This window comes from Lutjanus erythropterus, chromosome 16 (assembly GCF_056507025.1).
Source record: "Lutjanus erythropterus isolate fLutEry1 chromosome 16, fLutEry1.hap2, whole genome shotgun sequence".
NCBI lineage: Eukaryota > Metazoa > Chordata > Actinopteri > Lutjaniformes > Lutjanidae > Lutjanus > Lutjanus erythropterus.
This window is the reverse complement of record NC_139332.1, coordinates 20705748-20730504: the sequence shown is the minus strand read 5'-3', so window position 1 is coordinate 20730504 and position 24757 is coordinate 20705748. Positions and strand designations below refer to the sequence as shown.

At 40.1% G+C, this 24757-nt stretch overlaps 1 protein-coding gene across 2 annotated transcripts in view; it reads left to right on the top strand.

Moving 5' to 3' along the window:
* Positions 1 to 24245, top strand: part of zbtb10 (zinc finger and BTB domain containing 10) — a 29269-nt gene extending 5024 nt beyond the window's left edge. The window contains exons 2-5 of one of the 2 annotated variants that reach the window (XM_084738528.1): positions 6192 to 7230; positions 14966 to 15031; positions 19493 to 19668; positions 21130 to 24245. In XM_084738528.1, coding sequence (XP_084594654.1) covers positions 6192 to 7230; positions 14966 to 15031; positions 19493 to 19668; positions 21130 to 21429 — 1581 coding nt within the window. In that variant the 3' untranslated portion in view covers positions 21430 to 24245. The remainder of the gene's footprint in view (positions 1 to 6191; positions 7231 to 14965; positions 15032 to 19492; positions 19669 to 21129) is intronic. The other variant, XM_084738529.1, reaches the window with a different exon arrangement.
* The last annotated feature ends 512 nt before the right edge of the window (positions 24246 to 24757 follow it).

Here is a 24757-nt window from a genome sequence, read left to right as displayed (position 1 = left end):
CTCGCCTCGTTTTCTCCCCCCACCCCTTCTCTGCCTCTTCTGTCAGAGCATTGTTAGGAGGCTGGGAGACACTCGGCACAGCCCTCCCACACCTTGGGCCAAACGCACACTGTGGTATTGTTCTAGCATCTGGGGACAGACGGGTTGGGTAAGGAGGGGGGTATACAGTAGATGTAGGGAGCTGGTGAGGGACCAGTGGAGATGGCCTCAGGGCTGGGTTGGTCATGGGACTGGCTTGATGATGGGTGGGGGTAGATGAGTTAGGGGATGTAGGCAAACATGTGTGTGTAAAAGGTAAACAAAAACTGGCTCCAGTGGGTCATTATGTTGCATGGGGACAGTGCTGTATCACATGATCTCAAAGAGGTGTGTCTGACTGGCCAGTGCCTCAGTAAGCTTGAATTTATGGCCATCTTGGTTTGTTTAATCCACCTGTAAATCAATTCTTATTGGCCGTTCACTCCAGCTTTTGAAGCATCCATGTTAGATCAAAGGATTCTTTTTCCCCGGCGCCCTCTTGAATTCCCTTACACGCTCTCTCTGCCTTTCATTCTTCCACCCCTACCATCTCTGGCTCGAATAAAAAAACTAGCCACGTCATTCTGGGGGAGGCTGATATTGTCCCCACATTCTCCGTTCTGGGCTCAGGCTGGTTTTGCCTCCAGCATCTGCTGTGCAGGGTTGGTCTGCTGGTTCTCTCAGCTCCCAGCTCACACGTGGCACATCTGGAGAAAGGATGATGCTGCTGATGAGGCCAGTATGGAGCAACTTATCCAGTACCAGGCTGTCCTAGCCTGACTCCAAAAAGTGTGCACATACGCACAACTCGTATCAGAACTGCCAGGCAAAGTCTTACCTCTCTGGCCCATTGCCTTGTTATGTGTAATGGATAAAAGCTGTGGGGAGTCATGGGGTTCAGGGGTGGGATGGCCAGTAAGTCAAAATGATAAAACTGGTCTACAATTTCCCAGGTACTATGAGTCTGGGAATGTGTGTTTATTTGATAGAAGATATTTCCAACATATTGTGTCTCTTATTCTGGTCAGTCCTCACTATCTTTAACAAGAGTCGCTTTTCACCCAAAGTACGCAGAATCTGTATTCTGTGGAACTACTTGTCAAGGAGCTTAAAGGTTCATTTAACCCATTATTGTCAGAGTTTCCATTGTGGTCTGAAGACTTATGAAAATTAGGCAAATTAGTTTGCCGACATATGAAAACACGATAGCTGTTTTTGTGTGACTATATAACTTCGAAGGCATGGACTTCATTGTCAACACATCTTTCATATGCTTTCGTCTGTGACGTGCTGAAGCACAATGGAAAGAAACAAACTGGTTTGTGGCTGAAAATGTTTAAAAAATGGTAGCTAAAATATGGTGGCTGCTGTGTGTACTCAACCGATCAGAAAGGGTCATCACTGCAAGCCCTACTACCAAAGTTCCTGTATTTTTGGAAAGTACTACATCCCCGGCAACGGCTTTCTGGGAGGTAAAATTATGTCCCTGATATTTAATTCAGACCCTGGTACCTGCAGTAGAAACACACTGACTTTATCCAAAGGTTTCTAGTCCCTGGGGAAAGTTTGTTGCGTGGAAATGTAGTTAAGTATTTTTGGTGTAGTAGAGATGTTTACCATTTTTTCCTTTGTGTCAGCTGAACGCTGAGTAAAGCTGCAACAATTAATGGATTGGATGTCACAGATGAAATTAATCTTCAACTATTTTGATAATCAATTAGTCAGTTTGAGTCATTTTTTAAAACGGTGATCAACACTTTTCAATTTTGTCAGACATTTTACGGACCAAACAAGTTATGGATTAAGCACTAATTGTATGGTGGCAGGTTAAAATAATTTTCCATGCACTTCTGGGATGTAGCATGGTCCTGTTTCAGGGACTAATAATGTACATGATATCAGATCAGTGCATAGAATTGTGTACCAGCAGGTACCCAATCCAGCATTTTAGGCTGTATGGGAGGCATTTCTGATCTTGGTATTGGAGCAACCCCCGTTGTAGGATACTGAGTATAATTCATCCACTGGTTAGCCCAGCAAGTTGAAAGCTTGTTAGGTGAAAAGGCAAGTTCACATCATGTTTGTTTAGGCTGGTTGAATCAAACCTTTGAGCCTTTACCTCTTTGGTGCAGTTCTTTTGGGTTGCTGTGTACACCAGACTTCAACTCCAGTGCAGACCAAACATCGCTCTCTGGTCCATCTCGAAGGGGCAGTTCAATTCTAGTGTGAACACCATTTGAAACAATCACAGAAGTATACTGTTGTGTCATTTAATTGGTTAAAAATGTTTCTTCCTGTTTTGATGACTAGTGTACTAGCTGCCAAAACGTCGACTGGTGGGGGAATATACCTGGACTCAGACGAAGTGGAAATGCTTGCATTATCAAATTTCATTATCACCCCTTGTTTCACAAGATGTTCATATGCGTGGTCCTCTAAAGTCTGCTGATCAACACCGACAGAAACTGAATGCACTGTGATGTATGATAGCCAGGTAGAAATCGTTTGTTGACTTTTTACCCACAGACTGTATAACAAATAATTGATTGACATTGATTTCTGGACCCTTGAAGTTATGCCTTTGTGAGTGCTGTCCGGACCAAACGGAAAATTGAACCAATGCACCATCCTTGTGTTGGTTCACTTCAGAAGCCAGACCTTTAAGTGTGAACGCGCCCTAAATGTATTAGAAGAGGAGAGCAGTAGACCAAAACAAAGCGGGAAAAATTGTGTGACCACAGACAATCTAAGCATATCCATCCCTCTTGTTGTGATAGCACTCCTGCCCTTCACCGCACCAATATATTCCACCACAGTACTCAACATGATGACCAGGCCCCTCCAGAGGCTTTGATGTGTATATCATGGAATATTTTTTCTCCGCTCTCCCCATCCTCTCCGCCTCACCCACACCCTGGCTCCTTTCTGTGCTTGTGAGTGGGAGATGCTGCTGTGTAATAAGAGAGTGAGTGCCGAGCCCTTTCACAAAGGCCCACAGTGAGTGGACAATGAGCCTCGGGGAGAACACGGGCTATTGTGAAGGCTAAAATGGGGTGACCCAACTCCTTCTCTCTATCGTGTTGGCTTTCCGGCTCCCTCTGCTCCACATTTTCTCCTCCACCCTTTTAGTTTCGGCTCAAGGTCTCAGCTCTCTCAATCTCTGCCTCATGCTCTCACTTGTCTTCTTTGTGCGTGTGTTATCAGGCTTTTCTTTTTTATGCTCCGACCATTTCTCATCTTCTTTTCACACTTAATTCTATCAGCTCTGTTTCTACTTTTTCCTCCACAATTCTGCTGTGTTGTCTGCTTTTATTTTGTGTCCTTCTGGCCTCTTTTTATTTCTTTGCAGCTTGCAAAGTACATTGACTTTCCCCCCTCTCTGCCTCTCATTTCATCCCATCCCATCTCTCTCCATCTCTCCCCCTCCAGCTGTGGCAGAGGATGATAAGCCCCCCTATACTATCCTGTGTGCCCAGGCTGCCCTGGACAAGAGCTGCAGTGTGGAGGGAGTAGGGGTGGGGGTGGGGGCTGGGTGGGGACCTCAGAGAAATGGATTTAATCTGAATTACTCGAGCTGAAACCCCAGCTGTGTGTATGTGTGTAGGCAGCTTGGTTTGTGTGTGCGTGCATGTGTGTGTGTACATGCATGTGTACGCAGAAGAGATGGTGGTGGGTGGGGGCAAAAATGCAGGGCTCAAGCAATGTGAATTATTCTGGATTAGGACATCTGCTGTGCAATTCTAAAATGAGCCGGAGATGTATGCTGCAGCGTGTGTTGAGTGTAAAAACTGTAATGTAGACTTCTATACATGCAGGCTGTATATACATTTTCATTTTTATTGGGAGGTGTAATTATGCATATAAATCAGGCCATGTATTTTTGCATATGTAAGCATATGCATACGTGTGTGTGTGTATACTCCCCTTTCCTCTGCTCGGTACCAGCCTGGCCCTTTGCCCTGTTAAGGGGGAGCAGGGGAGGGGGAGTGGGGCTGTTACAGGGTAGTTTTCTATGCTTCTGCCAGTTTCCCTCCCATCCTATCCTACAGCCACGTTGTGTGTCCTGTTTTGGACACTTGTCGGCCCTCCTCCAGGTCTAATTATGGCCTATTCTACATCTAGCTTCCGAGTTAAAGCTATAATATGTAACATTTCTGCATTGAAATGTCTTAAAAATACTAGACATATGTTATATATTTTGTTGAGTTGTATACTTACATTATTCCCAAATGTTTCCAGCGGTGGTGAGTTTCCAACTAGCTGTTAGCTGCTATAACTTCCAGGAAAACTCAGGATACGCAGTGAGAAAGGAAGTCAGCAAGCGTGACTAAACATAACGGGAATAAAACTTAACACATTACTTTGTCCGTGAGCATGATTTCTGCTTGAGTCATGTCAGATAGATTTTTATCTGGAATGGTTGTCATTTAACGATGAAGAAAACAACTCCTGTGCAGCGTCAGATGTCATCAAATAGCTTTTGTTATTGTGAAAGAGACCACTAGCAGCAGAACTTAGATGTTGCATATTTTAAAGAGAGACTTGATTGCATAGAAACTAAGTGTGTGTAAAATCTTGATCTTGAAAATTTACTTTCCAAGTTGGCTTTGGAGGTGATGAGCAATGCCAAATTGGAAAATGTATTCATTAAACATCTGCCTTTGTCTAAAAGTCTTGTAAAACCAAGACATTTTCAAGTATTACTACAAATTGAGCCTTTTATTATGTTCCTGGCAAATCAATTCCTCCCTGTTGCTTTAAATGAAATTTAAAAACTGAAAAACCTGTCAACTTGTAAAAGCGAAATCTTGATGAACAGTGTTTTCAGAAGTCTATAAAAGTAATCGTAGATGATGTCTCTTGCATTTCTGATTCTTTTTGTTTTTGGTGGTGAACATTTTTGTATTGCCTCAGATATTTGAAAAAATGTAGAAAAACCTCAACAGTAAACATGTTTTCAATGCAGCCCTGAGTTTTTTCCTAGACTCAGTAGGCAACAGTGGAAACCACTTACATGAATCAAAAATCTTGGTACAGAATCATTCATATACAAATTCAGTTTAAGTAATCTGCTTTTAATACTCAAGTAGTCTGCTTACAGGGTTCATTTTGGGTGTTTTCATACACAACAACATGAAATTCTATTAACTACAGTAACTCGTCTGCTTCTGGCTGATTATCTGAGGGGGGTGGTGGGTGCACATTGAAATCATGATGGGAAAAATAGTAATTTTCCTTCAATGTTTCAAACATTTTCTCCTTGAAACTTGTTGTTCCTCTTGCTACTGTGTGCAGTCTACTCAAATGAGAAACAGTCAGTTGGTGATAGAGACAGAAAAATAAAATTCCCCCTTGAGTGAGCCCTTGGTGAGGGTGAACAGTGAAGCTGTCTGTTTCATTACATTAGAAGCATGTAATAAATATACCAATGTCTAATAAACAGTAATCTGCATGAGAAATGAAGAAAAACAAAACAATTCAGCTGTAATAATCATCTGTGACCCAGACAGATGAGATGACTGTAAGGAGTTTCCATTGTAATAGATTAAGCAGTCACTGATGCTAATGTCACTACCGATTGACAAATATGCAAAACGTTTTGACACATTATCTGGGGTTGTCAAAATGCATTCAGGAAAATATAGTAAATTATTAATTAGAACATAAATTGGTGTACCACAAAATATACAGTGCTTTCACAAGCCATTGTAATTTGTTGTACAATGCAGTCTTGTAATATCTAACTGCACAGTATATGAGGTGGACCTCTCCTTCTGTATAGCTAGTAAATGAAAAATACTCTGCCTTTTTATATGTTTAATTACAGTCTTTCATGGGTTATTCATATTTTCTGTGAGGTTCAAAGTTTGATGGAGGAAAGAAAATGATTTTAGGGCTGTGTAATACTACCCAGCCTAAAAGTAACACACCTTTCCCACCTCCTCCATAACAGAAGCCTGTCAAACCTGTTTCACCCCTAGGGCAGGTGCGTCAGTCTAACTCAGGGAACCCCGAGGCTATATATGTGCATGTCTGTTTTGTAAAGATGGAGTTACAGGAAGAGAAAATATATTAGTGTATAAGTGCTTTTGTGCGTGCTTTTGCAAATGCCTTGCGAGTACAAAAGTCTTATGCAATAATTTGTCTCTGTCTTCCTCTCTTTTATATAAAAGGAGACGGTGAGGCCCTCAGACAATGCCTGCCCTGCCACTAACTGCTCAGGGGAAGACTACCGCAACAAGCCCAATGAGAACTCCTACTGTTACCAGCTTCTCCAGGAGCTGGACAAGCAACGCAAAAGTGGCATCCTCTGTGACGTCAACATTGTGGTCTCTGGCCAGGTGTTCCGCGCACACAAGAACATCCTGGTGGCGGGCAGCCGCTACTTCAAAACCCTCTACTGTCTGACCAAGAGCGAGGCCCAGGACCAGGCCACAGTCACACACCTGGATGTTGCTGCTGTGCAGGGCTTCTCAGTTATCCTCGACTTTCTCTACTCCGGGAATCTGCTGCTCACAAGCCAAAATGCCATTGAGGTGATGTCTGTTGCGAGTTACCTCCAGATGACAGAGGTTGTACACTCATGCAGGGCGTTTATAAAGGACGCCCTGAATATCAGCATCAAGCAGGAGGCTCCTGACTCAGTGGTGGTGGACTACAACAAGAGGCAGATGGTGGCCAAAGAGGGACAGAGAGGGCCTGACCGGAAGCCGAGCAACTTCTGGGCCACAAGCATCCTGTCGAAGCTGTCGATCAAGGCCAGCAACAACCAAGGAAAGGACACAGCGGAGGAGGAAGATGAAGGCGGCAGGGTGAAGGTGAAGGAGGAGAGCAGTGACATAGAGGTGACAGTGGTTGGGGGTGAGGGCTGTGCCCTGGTGACCCCCGGAGCCTCTGGTAGTTGGGCCCCCCACAACGACAACTCGTCTGATTCAGCAGAGACCAATGAAACACGGGCGGCGAGTGGCCAGGCGCGGGTATTCGTCTGGAACGAGCCTGCCACGGGCGGCGCTGCAGCAGCACCCGCGGCAATAAAGCGAGAAGCACCGGATGCTGCAGCTGGAAGCGGACGGAGGAAAAAACAGACCACCACGCGGCGTTTTGTGTACAACTTTCCACCAGAGCCTGAAGAGGGATTTGACGAGGGGATGTTCATCCAGCCCTCAGCCTCGTACCCCAGAGAGGACTTCTCCTCCCTCTCCGAAAATGCTGGTATGACACACATTTGTGCCTCTACATACATCTCACACACTCTCCACCACAGTCCTTTCTCTACATTTTGTGAATTAATTTAGTCCAAATTGTGAGTTGCAGCCATAGACGGTATATTGAATAGGTAGTTGTTTCCTCCCCACCCCCTCCTCCCCAGACTCGAAGAAGCTCAGGTAGACTGCAGGAGCACAAGACAAGTGCAGCATTGTAATTTGACAACAACAGGCGATGAGTCTTCCACTCTAAATTAATCAGCTGTTTATAACTGTCAGTTATCTGTCAATGTAACGTTAAAACTGTTATCTTCAAAAAAAAAGCATACTACTAAAAAAATACACCCTTGGGAGTTTGAGTTCAGTGACTGCCTGTCTTACTGTCTACCAGACTCCATAAACAAATTGCTCAATTGAACTATTATAAGAACCTACTTCTTCTTTAAGATTTTTAATGATTTATTATGACCCATAAACAGAATGACAGCATTCTGCGTAAATTTTAACTCTAATTAACATGGGCAAAAAAATAGCACAGAAATTTCAAAGGACACCACAGCAGTAGTGATGTGGTCAGAGAAGTGAAAGTTAGTCTCTGATATATCATGGTAAATATATTAATTATTACAGCAATTACTTTACAGATTTCTCCTTAAAGTCCCACTTCTGATTGCAAAAAAAAAAAATCTGAGGACCACCTTCCCAAATAAATTACATGACAAAAAAAAAAGAGAAATAATCTGAGCTATGACAGGATTTCACAGCATTGAACACACTCATTATGAATCCAGATTTAATGTATTCAGAGTTATATTTCCTCACCAGACAGGTTGACTTTCACTGGCTCAGGTTTGAATGTAACTTTTTAATAAAAAAAAAACAAAACAATTCATTTTGTGTGATTGCATTCAGTTGATTGGTGTAATAATATTTAAACCCAACTGGATTTGGAACAATTGAAATGATGCATTATAATTTAACATTTATTGATATAAATTGTTGAGCAGATGTAGATATATAAATAACTCACTTTTTAAATGGACAAAAACAAAACAACTTTTAATTTTCATCAAATTATTAGGAAGCACTGCTGCCTCCAAGGTCCATGACCTAGAACTCTGAGGACTGCCAGTGTTTGAGAAAGGCTGCCCTATAATATATGTATAGCTTTCACATTCAAATCATGAATTTCTCATTACTATTGGTCACGCTGTACACAGCACACACACGAAATAAAGAGGAAGAGAGGTGCATGCAAAATTTTTGTGACATATGATGGGCCTGCGATATGGAGATACTGCACATATTTTTCTACATCATGTTTGGAAGGCTTTAGTAATTTGGGACTCTTGCATTGCATGGTCTGCACCAACATAGTGCCATCAGTTAAGTGTGTTTTGCATGTTAAAGTAGCCTCTAGTGCAAAAAGCTCAACAGCATGGCTACAGCAGCATTAAAAGAGGTGGTTGGCCTGTGCGATGTGCATTCATCTATGAAACTGTGTGCATCCCTGCACAGTTTCTGACATACACTGCGATTATATCTGCGAACTCTGCCTAAAGCTACTGCTAGTTTGAGACACAATAACCAGTTATGTCATGTAGCATCATTACTTAGCCTGATGGCTCTATGCCTTCTTTTTGCTGCAACACTTACTAAAAAGCGAATGATGCTTATACACAGCACATACACTGTTTTATGGCTGCTGCTGCACCATTTCATCAAGAAAATGTTCAAAAAGTATTTTAAATGAAATCGTAGTTATGACTAATGCTTGTACCCGCACTATAGCATCTGTAATGATTTACCCATCAGGGGGTCTGTGAAGCTGAAGAGGATAACCCTTACAGTTACGTGGCTTCAGTATTTAATCCTCTGTTTTCAGTCCTTCTGCCCATACAACTTTGCGTAATTTCAATCTAGAACTGGGAGATTGCACTTTTGTTTCCTGGGGGCAGCATTGCCTCATTTATTCGGGTGATCCGTCACCATGTAGCGACATATCTAAACACGTCACACTCATGATCAGTGACTAATTCATCGCTAATAAGCTAGGCTGTGGCTGCCCGCAGTAGGGAAACACTGGTTTTCATGATCACACAACAAAAAGTATGGATTCTCAGCTTTTCGGTCCATGTCTTGCTGTCACACCCAACAGCAGGGATATTTTCTCATCAAGCCTTTAGCCTGCTGTTTGCCTTCGCCAGCAACTGAGTCACTCCCAGTTGTGATCTCCACTAATCACTCCAGAGTAGGGGGCTTACGAAACTTACGCCCACCTGGAGTGCTTTGTGTCAGCACAGAGATCTGTTGCCACATCACCGCTGAGACTTGTTCTGAAGGAAGGATGAGACGTGTTGTAAGGCTGACTTCAAATCAGTGATTTTGAATCAATTTAATGAGTCAGACTGGTATGTTGATGAGAAAATAATGAAAAAAAAAAAGGTAACATATAACCCAATACTGATACAGAATACAGCTGTGCTAAGCCAATATTGGGTGCATATTATAATATCTATGCAATATTTCAGTTTGTCTCTATTAATAATACACACATACACATTTATAAACATTAACGTTCTGTAAACCGTAGCGCCAAGCATTCACTGTGGCCTCCCGCTGTGGTAACAGAAATGGATATTGATGAATGGTTAGTGCTGTGCGATGCACAGAGAAACAAAAAGAAAACCAGAAAGATTTTAGTTTACTAAATTGTTTAAAGGTGACAGGAGTTATGAGCATCCAACATGTAGTGAGTTTTAGTCTTTTGAAGTCAAATTTTGTTCATGCTTTCATGTGGGTCATCATTAATTTGATGGTATCCCTGCAATCATCAAAGAGGACACCAGTAAGGACCAAACAAATTTCAGAGACCCCATGATGTCTCAGGTAAAATGACATTTTTGTGTGTTATTTGCAGTCTAATATTGCATCATATGTGAGGGATAATGTACAGTGAGTGGATCATTACTCAGAAACAAACCCCAACAGGGTGGTGCAGGATCTTGAATTAACCCTGAAGGGGTTTATTTTGCAACACTGACCTGCTCACTGTACATTATGCCATTTATTACACAGCTACCTACTTAAAAAGATAAATAATTTGACACAAAATAATCTTTAAATCAGTAAAATCATTTTCAGATTAATATTTTTTTTCCTCAAGAGTGATTAGCTCTTTGAAAATAACAGACCATAGAGAAGCTTTATTATAATAAGTTGTATACCTTGGTGGTGGTGTGGACTTCATCATCCATTTGAGCTGCAAAAAATTTCAAAGTGATATAAATGTATAGTTGCTGTAATAATTGCAAAAAATTACATAGAATCATAGAATCAGTTTTTTCTATCTTTTTCTATCTCTTAATAAAACTTTTGCCCTCTTCATCTTCTCTCTTTCTCTTAACTATCTGATAACTTTCTGTCCTTCTAATCTATAAATCACTCCATCCATCCTATCCACACACAGTGTAGCGCTCTTGGTAATCTCTTCTCTCAGCTCCAGCCTTCTTCTGTTGGCCCCATTAAGCATGGCACTCATAATGATATCACATATTAAGTGGAGTGGTATGGATGAGGGGGAGGGGGTGTGTGTGTGGCACAAAGTGTGTGTAGGAAGAGAGAGAGAGAGAGAGAGTGAGCAACATTTTGTGTGCCTGAGTGTGTGTGAGAGAGAAGCCATCTCTAATGCAGGAAAATGAAGAAAGCAGGGGAAACATTTCTCCCCCCAGGCCTCCCTAAATGCACTTGAATGCTCTTAGTGCCTCCAACTCCTCATAGGGCTCTTTTAATGTGTGCACGAAGTGATCCAGGGTGTTGTAATAGCCAAGAGAGACGCTCACTTTAAGACTGAGTTTGTCTGCATGTGTGCCAACGCTCCTCTCTTCACTTATCTGTTGTTTAGCTCCATGTCTCTATTTAATGTATACTACATTTCCAAATAAAGATATGGCTAAGACTTCAAGTAGGCTGTTAGTCACAGTAAAAGGTTTCAAGGCAACTGTTTGCCTTCTAAATTATAGTTTTGTGTCCAACAGTTCATTTACCTCCAAACAGTGGAATTCATTCATGCAGTAAACTGTATCTTTAAAATTTCAAAACGGATCTCTGAATATTTCGCCCCTGCAAGGCCATAGACTGGGTTGCACCAACAAAGATTAATCTAATCTATCATTTGTTCTTATCAGAGTTTAGGAAAAAAAATTGCTTACAGTGTATCAATAAAAAATAATATGGAGATTACCCAAATTAAAATAAATAAATAACTGAAAATTTTTGAATGTTGTTGGGACAAAGCTCTCGTCAGCTCTATATTCCTCAACAAAATATTACAAAAACTAACAAACCTAACAAAAACTTAACCAAATATTGCATACTTTACTAGCTTGCAAAAAAAAAGTTAGTTTAGCCTAGCTAGTCTGCTCATGATGGCTTGGCATAGAAACTCTAAATACTACTCTTTTGAAAAAAAAAAAAAAAACTTGTTGGCAAAGTTATCAACTTGTGTGTGTGTTGTTTTTCAGTTCCAGTTTTCTTTAAGGTTGTAAGAAAAGTGTTCTCTTAAAGAGGAATGTTCTCAAAATATTTTCCCAAGTTTTGAGGTGCTGTCTTTTTTCAGATACGTTGAGTTGAAGTTTAAAAGTCTAATATGTCAAAGGCATAGCAGATTTTTGACAGGGATTTCTACAACATTTTTTACTCTGTCCATCTATTAGGGCAAGGTGAGACAGATGGAAAGGACAAACCGAAAGGAGAAAATATGTACATTAGGTTCAGATCAGATGTTTACAACAATTTTATACATTGATACAACCCCATTATTCACAAAGATGCATCATCAAATCATCAGATACTTAAAGACAAAATGAATCATCTACTGTTTGTTTATACAATTGATTGTATTAAGTACTTTTTTATTTTCTCAAAAGCGGCTCTGGTGTTTGTTTTAATGACGTGATATGATAAAGATTTCCATCCTGTAATAGCTCTGTAAGTTACAGTTGGGTTTAAGATCCTAAACTGGCCTGTCTGGTCATGATTATGTTATGTGTGTCTGATGTATGTTACTTGCTCAGAAAATAAATACTGTTTTTTGTCATTTAAGACGTTGCTGAAAAAGATCAGAAGACTGAATCTGGTCCCCACTGTCAGCCATGAACACAGGGAGACGGAGCTAATCTGGCTCCTTTGTTTTGAGGCAGTTGGACGTTTTTTTTAGCTGTGGATAACTAAATGACTGAACAGTGCTTAAGGTGGGACAAAACTAAAGCCTGAAACACTTTGTTCAGACATACACCTAGAACATTTCCTGGGAACGGCAATGGTCATAACCCCTTTTAGCTACAATCTTATCAATATTCTCCATCCATGAGATCTCCCTGCCTCAATCTGCAAGGCTGATTTAATTTCAGTTGTTAAATACAGACATAAGATTCTTCTTTTTTAGTAAAGCTTTTTCATTGACAATGTTTTTTGCTTATCTGTAGGTAAAAGTGTCGTACATGAAAGCTGCTTAGAAGCAAAGCTCTCTAGCTTTGACTTTGGGTCTCACAAATAAACTGGCTGACCAAGTAACCCTTCAAAATCTGTGTTATTGTGGATGAGCTAATGAATAAATGAGATGTGGACTACAGTTCTGATGAAGTGAGATCCACTAGTGTGTGTGTGATATTCTGAATTTGTTTACAAGTAAGCTGTAGTAAAGCTGCTGTGTCATGGAATGTGTTGCACAGAGTCAACTACTTGTCGTGCCAGGGCGCACAAAACCATATTTATTTAATCATTTTTCAGTCCACATCTCCTGGAAAGCACACGTAAAGATGGTCTGGTACCATTTATGGACAGAGGGTCGTTTATCAAAGGTTTCAGTTCATGACAGTGTTTCCCATAGTCTCTCCGTGCTGTCTAGGCTTGATTAGTCTTGTATTGCACACAGGGCTCATTTGTTGTGACTCGCTCTGGAAATGCGTGTCACATGATGTCTAACATGTTAGTTACGCTATACTGAAATATTGCTTTCCAAAGCAAAAATGAGAATGCATAGAATTATCGCTCATGCCTGCTGTGGGTTATTAGATTGGTTTGTAAGGTTGCTGAGACACACACACACACACACACGCACACGGAGAATGGACAGTTTCGGATCTCTCTTGCGCAATTAGTCGTCATTTGCTTGCATATTTCTGTTGGAGCCGATGAGCAGTCATCCACCAATATTAGCTGTCCCAGTTCCCCACAGTGATGTCACTTGTGTGGCTTTCATTTTGTTTCAGTTTGATCTGTGCGGTCATGCTCCAAGGATGGAAACATAGTAGCCCAAATGGTTGTTTCATTCTGTTGTGTTGTCTATCATCCCTTTTCTAGAGGTTGTTCAACTAACAAAATATTCAAGGCTGTAACTTTCACTTGTCTTTATGGATTCATCTCCTGTTTTTTTGATGAAGAAAGGGGTAGTTAAACATACTCAGTCTCATTTTATTACTGATGCCTCCATATGACCTACATGAGTAATGAGACCATCAGAGAGAAAATTGAGTTTTTCTATATAGTTATTCTTAGAGCCACGTGATGGGCACTTAAAAAAGACTAGAATGGCCAATCCTGCTTTTGAATTCAGTTACTGAAATTGAAAGCCCATTTCAATCGATTTTCAATTTTGAATTTAAATTTTGACACCCCTACACTGGATTAAGTTTACTACCATAAAATCTGAAAATGGCTGATACCGTTTTCCTGTTTCAAAATGGTGGACGTCTCATTTTAAAATTAGCAGCAACGGCTTGCCAAAAACAAAAAGACAAAGCAGAGTAAAAAGATATGGCTGTAGAGGCAGCTGGTGTTGGACAGTTTACAGAATCACATTAAGGCTCGTGGTGTGGAAAATAACAGTTGAAAGTGAGGGGTGTTTTCAATGATATAAGTACTTTACCATCGCTGTCCGCTCTCACCACGCTGAGCCCACAGCCAACACTCGTGGCCAATAAATTCTTGGGTCTTCTCCAAACAAGACTGTTGGATTGTTTAAAGGGCGGTTGCTGCACACACAGACGCACACACACACACACACACAGCAGGTGAAATACATTTGCATACACACTAGTCCCCGTTGAAGCGTCCACACACACACAATAACTCCCCCCAGTCTGTGTGAGGTGCAAAGCCGGCAGAGGCAGTCCCTTCCCTCCCTAATCCACTCTAATGCACTGGGGCTGTCCTCACTATTTCAAATATTGACCCAGGGAGAATGGACACACACACACACACACACACACACACACACACACACACACACACACACTCAGAGGGGTGTGTCTTTAATGGGCTCTAAGCGCTGATGCTGGAGGAACAGGACATGCACACACACACAGGTGCTCACACACAAGAGCTTACAAAAGCCGAGTGTAAGCTGAGCCGGTGTGAAGGCTCGACTCTCAGACTCTAATTAACCCCCTCCCTGCTGGAGCCATGGTTACACCATCAGTTGGCTGCTGTGGCCTGGGGAGCACACTGCTTTACATATAGTAGGGGTGCGTGGTTGTGTGTTTGTTTGTCTGCCCTTAACTGAAGCTCCCATTGTTTCACGTGGGGGGTGGGGGGTTAGTTTTGTACATGAGGTGTTGTGAGGTGTGTGTGTGTGTGTGTATGCGTGTGTGCCTCCACCAGGCTCTCAACCACCTCTCATCTCTCTTTCTCCCTGTTGCTTCTCTTCTCCCCACCCCTCCCCCCCGTCCTCCCTTTCCCAGAGCTGGCCAATCAGATCCCGTATAGCATCATCCAGGACTTAAACCAAGGGGAGTCCTGGGAGAATGGTAAGACGCCGCACTCTTTAAGCTACAGCTAAAAGAAAAAAACAGGCTGCTTCAATGAAACTTACCCAAAATGCATCTTGAAAATGAGTGTGGGCAGTCCAGTTAATGTGTCTCCTTGATTAAGAGAGAAGACAAACACATGATTTCTATTCAAGGATTCATGAACAACCAGCATTTAAATGCATAGCTAATCTGCATGACCCTTTTACATCAAATGATCTAATTTGTCTACATGCCAGTAAAATCAATCGGTGTTTTTTTATTGCTTTTTTTACTGAAACACCAACCAATTACAGATGATACAACAGGTTGCAGATTACATTTTTAATTCTAAACCAATCTACCCCTCAACCCTCATCCTTACCCCCCCCCACCCTTCTTTCACTTCCCTAGAATAGTTTTACCTGCAAGTAGAGCATTAACGAGTAGTAAAGTTAATTGTATTTATGGGCCAAAATCACAATTTGCCTAGAAGGGGTGGTGGGGAAGCCACAGACCACATATGTAGGTGACCAGTGTCTACAGTACATGGGGCCATGTGTCCCACGTTCATAATACACACCAGTTACACACATGTATGTAAAAATATGTGATCATGAGTGTCAAAATGAAGTACACCCAGAAATACAAGTATGCATTAAAAAAAGTCTTTGGAGTGTGCTGTTGGACACCACTTTCCCACAATGCTTTGCACAAAGGCATCAGAGGGGCTGCTCTAGAGCTGAAAAAAAAAAAATTAAAACAAGTTGTGGATGGTGGTAAAATGACTGGGAGAACCAGAGAACCAAACAACAGTTAATCCTTGGAAATTACGTCTTTTGGCATTAATCCTGCGTTCATGTGGTGTCAGAACAAGTGGAAAAAGTAGTTAGACCCCCTCAAGTCTGAACACCTCGGAAAGTTGGGGAAAATATGTTACACAACATGCCAGGTTGTTTTCTGTTGATGTCATGTACGCAAAAATACGGTGGTGCCTCGAGAATAAATGTAAATTCACCTGTTGCATATAGATTTTTTGTTCACATGTAATTCATAATATGGTATTAGGTTGTAACCTTTAGTTGTTGTCCATGCAGAGTGACCTAGATTGGTTAGAAAAGTTACACGTTAGCATTAACCCTGATCAGAAGTCTGTTATAGCAGTATTTTAGTGATTTAAGGGAATGTAATGATGCAGTGTCAGTGTTGTTTCCACATTAAAACTTAAAAGCTCATAAACACACCAAAGTCGGAAGAAGAACTTCCCAACTTGAGAAATAGGCCCATCTGAGGAGCACATGAATGCAGCATAAGTCTCAGTTTTATTGAAATGCATCAGTGCCACAGTGGAGTTGTGGGGTAGAACACCTGTGGGGGACATGGGAAAGGTCACATCTATATAATATAGAGAAAAACTCCTTTGAAGTGAATTAAACTTGAAAAGCAGCATCACTTTTATTCACCTTGTTTTCTTTGAATAAAGTTTTATGTCTATTTATCGTGCACTCTGTCTCTCTACATGTATATGTGTATATATATTTGTATATATATGTATATATGGAGACGGATAACATATAATTTCATCCTAGACCTCTAAAGTCTAAATTAACAGCTTGTTGCACTTCCTTAAGGTGCTTGTCAGCTGTGTACAACACATACACACACACACACACACCAGGAATACACAGGTGACCTGCTTCTCATCAACCCTCCCCCCTTCCTCCCTCTTCCCCCCCTAGCAACCTCCCCTGACAACGCCTCTGTTGTGTGCTCCCTGGCTCAAACAAAAGGCCCAGCCCTGTCACCCCACTCTCTCCATAGTGAAGACTACTGTGCACTCTGTTTGGAGCCTCTTCACAATCAATAGATCGCTTATTTACTGTTGTTAGCATAAACATCTTAGAAGGGCTGATGAAGACATCGTGATTTTTCCCTCAACTACTGAAATAAAAATGTTATGGCGTACCCACCTGTTGTTATGTAGCACAGTAGCCAAGTTTGATGGATGATACATAATGTTGTTCTATATTTAGATGTTGTTGTGGTTTTTAGCTTTTCTATTGGTGTTTGATGTTATGAGTTGGTAATTGTATATCAAGAAACATTTGCACTTAAGCAGTTTGAAAAAAAAAATGCTTTAGTCTTACAAACAGCATTAGTGAATGTACAGACAATGTCTTAAATTATTAGTTGCAACTTGTCATTATTTGAGGTTTAAAAGAAAGTATTCTAGTTATTTAGCGATGATAATGGAGTTTCTGCAGGTGCTAAAAAGGTTTAAAATCCAATAATCTGATTCTAAGCCCTTTAAAATGTCTTAAATACTAAATAAATTATTTACTGTCAAATCAAGATGAAATCAGGGTTCAATGTTATTTTTGCCTGACTGGGCAAGTGGGTCGGCAGTCTACTTGCCCAAAGTAAATTTTTACTTGTCACTATACAAATTGTTTTATTAATTAGCAGTTAACAAATAACTGCTCTCTGCCCTGCTGACAGTGATCTTTGTAAAACACACTTAGCATTGAAATTGGCATCTGCTGACCCCTGAATGCTATTGCTTCCATTATTAGCTCCAAAAACGATGTTTAATTCTTTGTCTAGTGACTTTCTAGAGTTACTTGCCCAAAGTGGCATTTTACTAGCCCCAGTCAACTGGGCAATCCTCACTGTTGCGCCCTAGAAATAGTGCAGATTGTTCTTATGAGCGTGCTCCATATTAGGGTTGGGCCGATGGATAATGCTGTTGTCCATCACGATGCCAGACAGTCATCAACCACCAAGCCTTTAACCATCGTAACATCATGATTTAAAAGTGCGTCAGAACTGCTGAATATGTATTTTAGGGAGTGTCAGCCAGAGAATGAAAAAATGAAGGATGAGCATTATAATAGCACCTTACAGCTGATTTATTAAAGGAAAGACGACATAAAGTACTGCCCAATTTGTAATCAATATCCAACATAGACAAAAAGTATAAAAGAAAGTATATGAAAACATCCAACCCTACTCTGCTTGTTATTTGATTTTCAATATGTGTGTAATTATATGGATTTATGTCTTTCATAGGTTGCAGCTCTACAACCCTGTTACATTATCAGTGTTGATTTCATTAGTATCTTACACCAAACTGCATTATTGTGTCCATGTAGTACAACGACAGATCCATGTTGCTGCTTTGCGTTCACTGCTAATATAAATCTGTATCCTTTCTAAAATTGCCATGGTGATGCAGACAAGCAGCAGTTACTTAGCAACAGTGACAGAGCTGGATATTGAAGTTCACATGGCTGCTTCCTCAGTAATCAGTTTAACAAACTTATGTAGCAATCTTTCTCTAAAGGAGCTTTTTGTGATGCATCAGTTTGTGGTTTCTTTTTCTCTCTAATGGTCGCCGCATCCTAACTCAGTGATTTGATAAACAGGATATTGGTTCCTGACACACCCCTCTCTCATTAGAAGATCTATAGATGCAAATGTAGCTTTTATGATCAGTGTCTTGTCTTGCATCTCCAGTTTGTTCAAGTAACATCCTGTCAGTTTACCCCAAAGTCAAATATACAAATTTCCCCCCTTACCTTTGGTGCTATTTAACCATCTAGTAAGTTTTGATGTGAGTCACTCAGTTTTGGATTTATCTGCCATACACATGTCTGCCTTCTGTCGAATATAATAGAACTAAAAAGGGCCTGTGGTGCTCAAAGTGCCAAAATTTGACTCCTGTGTCTTTTGCCAGAGATCATGATCAGGTTACTCGATCCCAAGTAGTTTCATGTAGGAACATACAGGTTTTGGAGCAATATATGCTGCCATCCAGATGTCTTTTTCAGAGGTGTCCCTTCTTATTTCAGCAGTACAACACCGAGGCACATTCTGCACGTGTCACAACAGTGTGGCTTTGCAGTAAAAGAGTTCAGGTACTACACTGACCCGCCTGCATTCCAGACGTGTCTCCCATTGAAATTGTGGTGCACTGTGAAGCACAGAATTCGACAACAGAGACCCCAGACTGTTGAGCACCTGATGTTGTATATCAAACAGGAATGAGAAAGGGGTTTCACTTTCAAAACTCCAACAACTGGTGTCCTCAGTTCCCAAATTGAGTTTTGTTTAAAGAAAAGGTGATGTATCAGTGATAAACATGCTCCTCTCCCAACTTTTTTGGAACTTGTTGTGGCATCAAATTCAGAATGATTGTATTTACAAAAAAAAAACAATAAAGTTAACTATCTTGTCTTTGCACCACATTCAATTAAATATAGGTTGAAAAGTTTTTGTAAACCATTGGATTTTATTTTTATTTATTTATTTTTGATTTGGGGGTGAACTGTTCCTTTTAAAACTTTACACAAAGAACAAACCATATTTGTATTTTTTTAAAGATATAAAGCAAAAAATAATATCTAACACTGAACTAACTAATAATTTATGTTAATACATCTGTGTGTTAATGACCTTGCGTGTCTCTCTGTCTCTGTCCAGGCGAGTCCTCACACCTAGCCCTCAATAAGCTCAAGTGCCCCCACTGTAACTACATCGCCAAGCACCGGCGCACGCTCAAGAGGCACCTGATCATCCACTCGGGCGTACGCTCCTTCAGCTGCGACATCTGTGGCAAGCTGTTCACCCGCCGTGAGCACGTAAAGAGACATTCCCTGGTGAGTCCACATATGCACAGGATCCTCTCCTCCCGTTTACCATCACGTGACGTTCATCCACCATCTTCTGCCAAACACCACAGTGCTCCGCTGTCCACCCTCACATCTCTGCACTCCACCTCATGGTTTCTGTCTGGCAGCTCGAGGGAGGGAGTTCAACAAGATATTTTTAAAAGCAGAAATGTTTGGCTATGATATCTACTTTCTCGTGTAGGGAGGATCGTAGTATCTCTCACAAAGTGGTACAAAACAAATGGATTTCTGGGAAGAAATCAGGAGGCTGTATCGTTGTACAGGCAGCAAAACTTGAAAGAAGAAGCAGGCAATGTGAACTAAACTGAGACCTTTTCACTGAAAAGAAGTCTGACTAAAAATGTGTTTACCATCATTAAGAGTATTTTCACTGCTTTACTTTGCAGACAGTCTTTGGTTGGTTTGGAGAGAGCATTTTTTGGATTATATAACAGTTTCCTGTCAAACTCCGTAGGCAAAAACAGTCATTTTACCTTGCAGAGCACAGAGTTGCTGGTCTACTGCTGAGTTGAACTCTTAGTTTGTTTGTGTTATTGTGCATCGTGATGCAACAATATTTTAAGCCTTAAAGCCAGGGGGTGTTGATTGGATTGCATTCATCTGCAGTCGCTCACGCTCAAAAAGTCGCCAAAAACTCGAGACGTAGCCTAGTTTAGAACGTAAAACATGATGTATATGTTTACACGCATTATGTTTTATCATCTAATTGGTTCAGATGTCAGTTAGATACACATTGATCTTTTCCAGAGAGAATTATGATGTATTTAAGAATTGATTATTTCCCCCTCCCCCATTATTGTGTGACTTTGGTGAATCCGAACCATTCTTTTTTAAAAACAAAAACAAGTCGCACAGTGAATATGGAAATGGAGTCTAAATAGTCGACAGTTCAGTCTGAAATCAGGCCAGCACGTTCTGTCTGGTTGGTCAAATCTTGACAGAAGTGTAAAATGACAGTTCAGTGTTACCTCCTGCCTCCAGTGTTTATGCTAAGCAAAACTAACTGGCTGCTACTAGTAGCTTCATATTTAACCACCAGTTAAGAGAAACATGGTGGAGTGTTTATTGATAAACAAACAGAATAATTAAAACTGATTATTCATGTAGGGTGACTCACACCCAGGGTAATATCATTTCTTTATTCAGATATAAATGCAGGGAACAACCAGCAGAACCTCCATGGTGGACTAAAGTCAATCAAGTAATACAAGTTATTGAAACAAAGTTATCAAACTATATTTACCATCTAGAAAGGGGGACATTTGAAGTACGATTCAAGACAGTTCTTCTCATCTAACTCGCAGCAAGAAAGTGAATACGTTTATTTCTTCTTCTTTTAATCGCTTTAAATTCTTTAATTCTCACAAAATAGCAGTGACGAGTGACTAACCTAACTAATCTCTCCTCTTCTCCACGTCCCTCTTACAGGTGCACAAGAAGGACAAAAAGTACAAGTGCATGGTGTGCAAGAAGATCTTCATGCTTGCGGCCAGCGTCGGTATCCGTCACGGCTCGCGGCGCTACGGTGTGTGCGCGGAGTGCGCTGACTCGCACCAGGCCACTCAGGAGGGCCTGGAGGCCATGGAGGGCATGGAGTTTCCTCGCGACGAAGACTTCGAAGGCGAGGACGGCGAGGACCTGGAGGGAGAAGAACCCACCGACAACGACCAATCAAACTGGGGCGAGGGCAACGCTGGTGCTGCCCCAGAAGAGGACAAAGAATTTTAACAAGCTTGAGAAACAAAATCTAAAAAAAAAAGTTGATGTTTAATATATATGTATACAAAAACTAGCTGGTAAACAATCAACTCCAAAGTGCTATCAAACCTCGAGGTTACTTAATTGTGCAAGTATATGACAAAGAGATGGGTTTAAAAAGAAAAAGCTTTGGTAGAACGGGAACTTCAAGATGTACAGATTTATTATTGTTGAAATGTGTCCAACTCTGGGCCCAGCGCCCACAAGAGAAAGATTAATAACGACGAATAATATGATGAATCAGGTTTTTGGTGATGTATTTTTATTTCCTGGGCAGGGTGGTGATGTAGAGTTGGGGTAGGCCAATCATCTAAAAAAAAAAAAGAGCGAAATGTTAATTATTTAATTTATGAAGAGAGGTTATTATGGTCTTATCAAATGCTATAATTTTTTTATTTCTGTTGTTTTCGTCTGCAGGCAGAGGCACAGTTGTAGCTGCTGCTTTCTGCACAATCTGAAAGTATATAGCTTGGTGCTTGTAGAAGTACACGGAGAAGAAGAAGAGCATTATTGTCCACAGGAAGATTTTTAACTTGCTCTGTAGATCTTGTTTAGATGCGCTAAATATTATTATATTATTCTTTTCTAATTTTTTTTTTCTTTATTCTTTCCCTGCACAAATCTTGGAACCAAAAAATCTGTTTTGTGACTCTAATGTATCACAGCCATATTTATGATTAATTTAAGAGGGCTGCGATATTGTGCCAAACAGACCGCACACCAAGATTTAGCAGGAAACAAAAACTACTGAATACGCTTTAAAGAGAAAAAATAAAAGACAACGTGAGTTTTTTTTTTTTTTTTGTTAAGTGGGGAAAAAAAGATGACTAAAAAAAAAAAAGTACAAGGGGAAATGTTATTGCTAGCTTTATACAAATCACGGCGTCACAGTAACACTTTATTATTATTAAACAAAAGCATTTGACTTTCACTTAAAGCTTGAATTTTGCCAAATGATGAAACGTTTGGTGCTGTAATGCTTGTCGCAGAATACTGGACCTACAGGCTATATATGATGTTTATAATCATAAAGCTTAAACTGACTCAGTTATACATATGTAATCAGCTCAAACTATAGAACACTGTTGTGCTACGGCGACTATCAGGTATGCTTTGCCATTGTTTTTAAGCTTTTATTTTATTTAATGCACACACAAACACACACGGACACACACATACCATTTTGTAGAACTACCGGCAGTACTTGTAATTGACGTTTTGAGGACCTAAGTGGACATCAATACCTGTTTGTTTATATTTGGTACTGAGTTATATAGTAAATACAGTATATATATTTTGAGTCACTTGAACCTTGGTTGTGAGGGGGAAGAAAATCATGATGTGTGTCTGAAAGAACTCCATTTTTCATGTGTAAAAGGTATACAAAATGTCGTTGGTTTAATTTGATGTAAGTTTTTCTTTCTTTTTTTTTTTTTTTTTTTTAGGTCTGCCAGGTAGAAAAACACTTTGTTCCACAGAAAGTGAAGCTCTATGGCACCTCATAGACATGCACTTACGTTTGTGTTCATGAAAATAATTTGCTTTTTATGTTTCTTCGCTTCCCCCAAAAGCGGGTCTGAATGGAACTATATTAAAAAAAACTGTTGTGTCTTTTCTTCCAATGAGCAACTTTTTTTATTATTAGACATTTTTGTTTTTTTTGTTATTTAATATTATATATTGACTCCAAAATGCAATCAAGACTGTTAATTTCTATTTGTCCAACCAAAATTGTTTTTAATTATTGTTGAGATATAATGTATGAGAAAAAGCCAGGTGAAAACTTTGCTTAGTGTAGAAAATCCTTGCTTGTGTCTGTAATTGTTGAGATTTTTAAATGTTTTTATGCTACAGAATCATTCACTTTACCCTAGATACATATTTTAATTTTTGTCCTTTCCACAAGATGTTTCCTTTCTCCTTTTGTTATTTCATTAAGCACATATTTTCTAAAGAAACACGGATTGTTTGCGGGTTGAAACCTTGGAACAGCAGTATCTGTTCATATGCAGTGGATATATACAGTATGTACTGAAGTGCTAATGATACAGAAGATGTGTAACTTCCCTTTACTCTCAGTGGAAGAAGATTTATTTTAAGTCATAGAGATATTCAGCCTCTTCGTGTCACTTTTACCTTCAAATCACTGTGGGAGGGGTTATATTACATATATATATGTTGAGAATATATAAGATAAATATATATATATGAAGAATATATTATTTAACTAGTGGATTTGCGTAATGGAACACATTGACAGTCAGCTACAGACCTCCTGATGTGGTGGTTCTTATTTCCGTGAACTTTAACCTTCCGCTTTCTTCTCTCTGTTCACGCTGTGTGCTCGTTCATCACACGTTCATCCTGTTGTCTTGTTTGTTCTTTTGATACTATTTACCATCCTACTGATTTTACTGTAATGAATGAAACTCAAAACTATGATGTATCATTTTAGATTTTATGCTGTATTTGTTATATGGACAAAAAAACACAGAAAAACGAAGCAAAAACACTACAGATGTAAAGCAGAGGTTTTTTTTCCCCAGCTGTATTTTTTTACGCTGTTGCAAAAGGTATTTTTCAATTTCTCTCGAACTTTAACAGTGATGCAAAACTCGGGCCGCGCCTCAGTGCCCTCCGAACACAAAGCAAATTCAGGTTACTCTTTTTACGTTTTTATCAAAGGTTTTCAAAGATGGAACTACATTCTCCTTTTTTCTGTCTGAATTGTACTACTGTTCCTCTCTATACTACATTTTAAGAATAAAACTTTGATATTGCTTTAACCTTTCTGTCCACTTATTGTCCCATCGTGAGAATGTCGCTCTTCTGATGATGGTCAGAACATTTCTGTTTTGAAAAAAATGAGGAAAACATCCATTTAAGACACTCAAAGAGACACACACATATATTAAACACTACAAAAGTTATTACATGGTGGAACATCTCCTAAAATCTGCAGCCCAACTTATTACTCGTATTCAACATCCTTCAAAAACAATTTTATTGTAGCCCTGTGAATGGCTGCTGTCCATGATCAAGAGATTTATTTATTATACCATTTTGGTTACAGGTTTTCTGTTGCTCTGGCACAATCCAAATATCTACAGCTGATCAAGTGATGCATTGTGATCGAATATATGCAAGTACACTTACTCAAGTACTGATTTATACAGAGTTGAGGTACTGTTCTCTTGAGTTTTTCCATTTTATCCTGCTCCATACTTCTACTACACTACATCATAGGGGCAAAGTTTGCAAGTTTAGATTAGTAATACTAAATATAAAAAACTAATAA